The sequence below is a fragment of the Pygoscelis adeliae genome, unplaced genomic scaffold (assembly GCF_000699105.1).
Source record: "Pygoscelis adeliae isolate BGI_AS28 unplaced genomic scaffold, ASM69910v1 Scaffold297, whole genome shotgun sequence".
NCBI classification, from domain to species: Eukaryota; Metazoa; Chordata; class Aves; order Sphenisciformes; family Spheniscidae; genus Pygoscelis; species Pygoscelis adeliae.
The window spans coordinates 240,826-247,464 of NW_008825211.1; the positions used below are offsets into that span (position 1 = coordinate 240,826).

General features: G+C 44.5%; 1 protein-coding gene across 1 annotated transcript in view; it reads right to left on the reverse strand.

Moving 5' to 3' along the window:
- Positions 1-1,617: 1,617 nt before the first annotated feature.
- The window catches only part of PGM2L1 (phosphoglucomutase 2-like 1), a 75,500-nt gene continuing 70,478 nt past the window's right edge, over positions 1,618-6,639 (reverse strand). The window contains exon 14 of the mRNA XM_009329031.1: positions 1,618-5,994. Coding sequence (XP_009327306.1) covers positions 5,892-5,994 — 103 coding nt within the window. The 3' untranslated portion in view covers positions 1,618-5,891. The remainder of the gene's footprint in view (positions 5,995-6,639) is intronic.

The following is a 6,639-nucleotide window of genomic DNA, read 5'->3' on the forward strand; positions in this document are numbered from 1 at the left end:
CGCGCTGGGTCCGGCCATTACAGACCGGTGGAGCCCACGGAGGCTCAGCCGTCGCTGACCCGACCGGGTCCTGTCCCTCCTGGTCCCCTGCCGCGTCTGTGGGCGATACCGCTGCTCCTCACCCCCAAGCCCAAATAAACCCCTCCATCTCCACGTCCTTCTACCGTTTTCTCGTTTAACAACCGGTCCGAAGGCTTCAGAGGCATGGGTAAGCCTCTCCCTGGAAAGCACCGTCCGTTGCGCTGTCGGCACAGCGCAGGGTGCGATTCAGAGCTGGTTCTGGCGAGCTGGCAGGAGGAGGGCGGCCCCGATGTGAAGCAGGGGGGCTCTCCAGCCTCGGCAAGGAGAAAAAAAAAAAAAAACAAACACAACAATTCACATGCAGAAACCCCCGGGATGAAGCCTGCAGCCATCACTGAAGGGATGCGGGAACCTTCCTGGACATGCTGCTGTGCCCCCAGGAACCATCTTACATCAACCTTGACGGTGCTTTAGCCTAAACACAAAAAACTAAAGCCAAGCTGGAGTGCAATCACCTCTTGTCTGAGTTTAACAGTGAGCGTAAGAACCCCATAAAATCCCGAGCAGAGGGTGATCTCCTGAGGACAGAGGGACCAGCAAGAGGACGGTCCCTCTCCCTCACCAGCTTTCCTGGTGGGACTCCATATGGAGCCGAAACCTTTCTGTTTGGGTGAGTGCCACCCCTGGGCTGGACCCGCTCTCTCACCTGCGGTGCCCACCCCAGTTCACCTACAAGGGCGGCCACTCGCGTCCCCCGGTCCCCTTTTCCCCACCACGAGCTCACAAACAGACCCTCTCACTCCCCTCTAGGCCTGTTGCTTTCCCTGAAACAACTTCACCCTCAAAAAGCACCAGCCCCTCCTCATTCCGGCTTGCGCCCGTCTGCCTTATGGCCCCAAACATCCACCTAAACCTGCTTAAGAGTATACCTGTGATGAACTTGCACCTTTCCTGGAGCACAGCCGCCTTCACATCGCATTATCTGTCTGTTTTCTCTCCCACGTTCATGAAGATGAAGACAACCTCTGTGTCACCCTAGCTAAAAAGATGTCAAGCATGGCCGGGAAGCGTCCCTTGAGGGGGGGAGCTGTAGACATGGGGCACTTTCTTTCTCCGATTCCTGCCTGGCTTAAAAGGAAAAACAGTTACGTATGTGTCACCCATCAGACCCACTCTCCCCTGTTTTGGGTAGTCGCTCTCTCCACTAATTCACCCGGCTCTAGCTTGCACAGCAGCAGGTCGCTCCCCAACTTGGTCCCCTGATCTTGGCTCTCTTCCCATCTGCTCCATGGTGGCATCAGCGGTGACTTCAGGTCACAACTAGCCCGACAGTCCTTGGTGCTCTGCCCTGGGACAACTTCAATGCTGAGCCCCCTCGGGAACAGCATCACAGTTTGACATGATAGATGTCATTTAGTGTCATCGGAAGGATGAGCCTCTGAACAGCTTCAGGAAATGCTGTCGTTCCTGGGGCTTTAGGTATCCGAGTGGCACACGGTCAATAGTCCTCCTACACCAAGTCAGGAACAGTTGTCCACCAGCTCCATTTTTGGGGCAACAGTGTTTGACTAAAGACCACCGAAGAAACACAAAGGATTGCTACTACGAAGAGAATATTTTATTACTTATAACACTTCATTCAGCTAAATCCACATAGCAATACACAGAGAAATACTTCAGGAAAGTGCAAATTCTCACTCTGTATTTGTAATATGCCCTAGTTTTACAGAAGAACAGACACTGGGTAAACAGGAGTACAGATCCAGAACTCCCCAGGATTCTAGACAAGGAGAACGATGCAACTTCAGATACTTCAATCACCTCATACAAAGCTACTCTTGAGCACGCAAAGGGCGGGGGAGGATGGAAAACGTGCTGCGCACCAGGAATTTGGTGTCAGGATGGACTCTGATCATCCAGGCATCACCACGCAAAGAGCCCCCCTCTCTTACTTGGGGAGAGAAGAGGGCAAAAAGGGGGGGAAAGACAAAACAAAGTGATGACAATAATAGTTTTACAATTGAAGAGAATATCCAAGTGTTTTCTAAAGCTTTTGGAAGTGCTTTCTAAAGCAGACCACACGTTCCACCCTGCCCCAAATGACAGAAACCATCATTCCACCTTGTGGCTTCTCCCTCAGTACTCGGATAGTTTCGCACGAACACCCTCCCTTTAATAAAGCAGAAACTGAAATCCCTAATACTTCAGGAGCCAAAGAGGGGACACAAAGTGCTACTTGAGTACCGCTAAATCAGGGAGTAACGCCAGAAATTTCAACATGCAGGTATCCTCCAAGCAAAGATACAGCAACAGCTTGAGATTAGTCAAGAACTGCCCGAGGCAGGTCAGAGCCCCAGGCAGTGTGTACTGCATGTTGTAAGTCACCTCAACGTCTGAAACAGAAACACAGAGAGTTTTAATTCTTAATTTAGTCTGTGGATGACACAAATAAGCATTTCCCCTCCTTAAAAGGAAGAACCAGGTATTTAAGATTAAAGGAAATTAGGAGACCTACTCAGGCAAGATCCCAGTTCTCCTGCAGCCCAAGGGAAGCCTGGCTCCTTCGAGTTGCATCTTGCTGGGGATGCAAGTGACGGGAAGGCCGGGTGAAGCAGAACCGGCTCACCATCTGAACAGGACACCGCGCCAACGGCAAACACAAAGCAGGGGCTACGCTACTTTGGGCTACAGCTAGAGTTGTACTTGGAGCTTCCAGCCAAACTCCCCCGTGTTAAACACGCTCCCTCCTTCTCTTCCACGCAAGAGTTTATGATTTCGCTCATGCCGTGGCAGGAAGCATCCTTTAGAGTTGCAGGAGGAGAGACATGAATAGCACTTGAAGCTATTTAAACTACAGACTGGACGCTCTATCACAACTGGAATAAAAAACTTGGCTACAAGCTCTGTCTCGTAGACATTCAAACTTGCCTGGCAAGCCTCCTGTACTTATAAAGGTCCTATCCTAGGCGCACGGAAACACAACTTTACCACATATCTGAGTAAGACAGAGGTTAAGCCTGTCACATCAAAAAGGGAAAAGACAGAAACAAGCCCCCCTAGTTTTATCAAATGCTAAAAGCAAATCATTGGCTTAAACTGTAATCATACAGTCGATGACCTGCTGTAGACCAACCTTTGAAAAGGTGTATTTTAACTGGAAGCGCCTAGTAAACAACATCCGCAAGGTACTTTGATCTATTCTCTGCTTCCTACTCAAGTTTGAAAAGCCTTTGTTCTCATTTGAAAAGTACTAAAGAACAGCTGACAACTGAAAGAAGGTTGTGCACAAGCCCAACAAGCTCCAACACGATGTATAACAAAGCTACAGGGCAATGAAATAAGAGAACTAGAGTCCTTCACAGTAACAGAAGTAAGGGAAGCAAGATCAGAGGGAGGAGATAAAGGAGGAGTTCCACAAATGGAACAGTATAAATATATCAAACGGTTCAAATACAGTAGGAAAACAGTAGCAGCAGTTTAAAACCAGCAATAGTTATTATACCCTTAAAGTACATTCAACACATTGTGCCTGTTGCTGTCATTCCAAAAGCACTACTATGTCTATAACTGACTGCTCAAATCCATCGATGAGAAGAATCCCAGATACGTAACTCCCTGTATTTGTTTTTTATCAAAGATATTTAGACTATGAACAGTTACCAACTTCTAAGAATGCTGATTTGAAAACATAATCACAATTTTCTTCCATACTGCATTTATAACACTTGCCTACTGATATAAAGCAGATCTCTCTGGGAAATTGGGGATTCCTGCTCTTTGTAGGAGCACAAACATAACTCCTAATGCTAACTGCTACAATATACACACAGCAGGTCTCATCGCACACTACGCTTTTCACAGTGTTCACCTTTGTTCAAAATAATGTTCCAAGTCGCTTGTTCTCTTCTGAACGACTAGTAGGCTATTTAAAAACAAAATCCAAAACGCCTAAGGCTTTAATCTGCTGCCAGTGGAACAAGCGGCAACACCTCCTTCAAATTCAGTGCAGTCGGGATCCAGATCTGCACCTTTTCGTGAAAACCAAAGACAAAGCAGCAGTCAGAAATGCCTTCACACCTTCTGAGACCTACCCAGCGCTGTACAATAACAGAGTATACTCTAAGCGTAAATGCTTTCACTCGTTTTCCCCACATCAGTCAAATGTACAATTAAGGAAAAAAAAAAAAGAGGTTTTTGGCATTAGATACATTTCACTCAATTGCAGAACAATTTGGAAATACTTCCTCTTAAAATAAAAAATAAATAAATATCGGTGGCAAATAAGAATTTGTGCAACACAGACCTTCTGCAGTACATGTACATTCATATACAGCAAAATACGTATCCACGGTTATAGTGCAAAGCTTCTGTCAGCATGAAATACCCAATACCCGCACAGACACAGAACCCTTGGTGCTCTTTAAAGCCAACTAGCTGCAACACATACAAACCCACTCTGCGCAATCCTGTGGCATCAAGCTGTAAGGGTATAATAAGATGGAGAACAAATTTAGAGATTTAACAACAGTGGCAAAACAATGGCTTGAACTTAAGAGCATCTTAGGCGCTCCTCATGTAACCTTCACTGCAGAGGTTGTGTTCAGTTTTATCTACTTCTTCCACAGCTTTTCTGTGCCAAAACATGGCTTTTATTTTCTGAAAACATAGATATCTACATGAGAATGTCTGTATCAGTCTATTTTTTTCAGAAAGCGATTAGCAGTATCACTTTCTGCTCAAGCAAAGGTAGGAAACAGATAATGGGAAGCTGTTAAAAATCTGCCCTAAAAGGTAAAGAATAATACTATTTGCAAACTGCTGTTCTAACAGAAATTGGTTTACAAGATGTGATAAAACAAAAAAAAAAAATCACCATTTAGTTAAAAAATCAAGGGTGTCAGCATCTCACTTCCACTTTCTTCCTTTTTTTTTTAAATACACAGACAGTATGAGTTCAAGCCATCAAAAACCAAAGAAGTCACTAACTGGAATTTTCAAAGTTACTGAATTTCTGAAACCTTTATAAAAAAAAAGCTTAAGTCCCTTCAGGGATGCAGGACAAAAAATGGTTACAAAGCCTACAGTAGTTAGAATGGGCAATTTAACCAAGGAACGAACGAGTTTCTGCTCCTTTGGAAGCCTTGGAAAGGCACTATGCAGCCCAAAACCCAGACTGCAAGTGGAACTGCATGTGTTGCCACTATTGTTTCACTGCCAAGTAAATATTTTAAGATACACACAGGAAAGATACAATGCACCAAGAGCACCTTTAACAACAGAAGGATACTTAAGTAGCTGAAAAATGTCATATTGAACAACTTGCCTAAACAAGAAATGCTAAGCACTGAACCGAACTCCACTTCAACATTTTTGGAAATTAAGACCTGTAACAATGATGCCTACATTCACGCCCAACAGCTAGGAAGAAGCAGGCTTTTTTGTCAGTTTGAAGTGATCGCTTCCTTCAAATGCTATGACTACCCCATTTTAAAGCCTTTTCACACAAAAGGTATTGGGTACTTGAAATTAGTTTAAGACAAGATCTACTGGCTAAGATCAGCTGTCTTAAACCCACTAGGGCAGTTCATTTGCATTGGCGTGGGTTAATTAGTCTCTTGGTCAAAAGGACAGGAAACTGTACTAATAAATTCCGTCCTTTCCTCTCACTTCCTCTCCTTATCCCAATTTTCTAGCCCAGACTTTGGTGAAAAGCCTGACAAAAGAATGCTGCTTCTTTATAGAATAAAACTGTAGCTGTTTAACACACATACACGCACGCACACGTATTAAACTGAGTTCTGTTCTTGGTTCCTTCGTTTCATATGACGCAGTGCAGGCGGTCATTTCTTTGAACACCAGTTAGAGGAGATCTAAGCAGAGCGCCAGATCAGTCCATTCTTATCAGGTTCAAGAAAATTCTCAATCAAAGCTTCAATAAGCTTCTGAAGTTCTTCTTCCAGCACGGTTCTGTCACTAGAAAGAGAACAATACCACGTCAGAGGTTCGATAAACACAAAGCATCTATTTAAAAAAAAAAAACCCAAACAAGATCTGATGGTGATGAACCAGCTCCATTATGTTTCCTACCAGCATCAACGTGTAGAGACTCCAACCTGCTTGCTTTAAGAAGCTACTTTTCGGCAGGGACTACTGCAACATTAATTGAAATTAATTTAATTAAAGAAAAAAAAAATCGCTACTAGAGGGCTCTAAGCTAGCAGAGAGAACACAAGAACTAACGACTGCAAAACCAATGCAAGACTGGTCAGACAGACTGTAAATGGATTAAAAAGTAAAAATGAGGTACTAATCGAAGAGGTAGGTACCCTGTATTCTTCTCTACACGGCATCCAGATGCCCATCGAGGGTATCTGACTGTATTTTGACTAAAGCGCATTTTAGGAGTATCGAGTAATCAGGCAAAGTGTCACAGCTCACAAGAGGTCACCATAATATACTGATCCTTCCCCTTTTTACATGCCCAGACATTCATAGAATCATAGAATCATTAAGGTTGGAACAGATCTCCAAGATCATCGAGTCCAACCGTCAACCCAACACCCCCAGGCCCACTAAACCATGTCCCTCAGCGCCTCATCTACACGTCTTTTAAATACC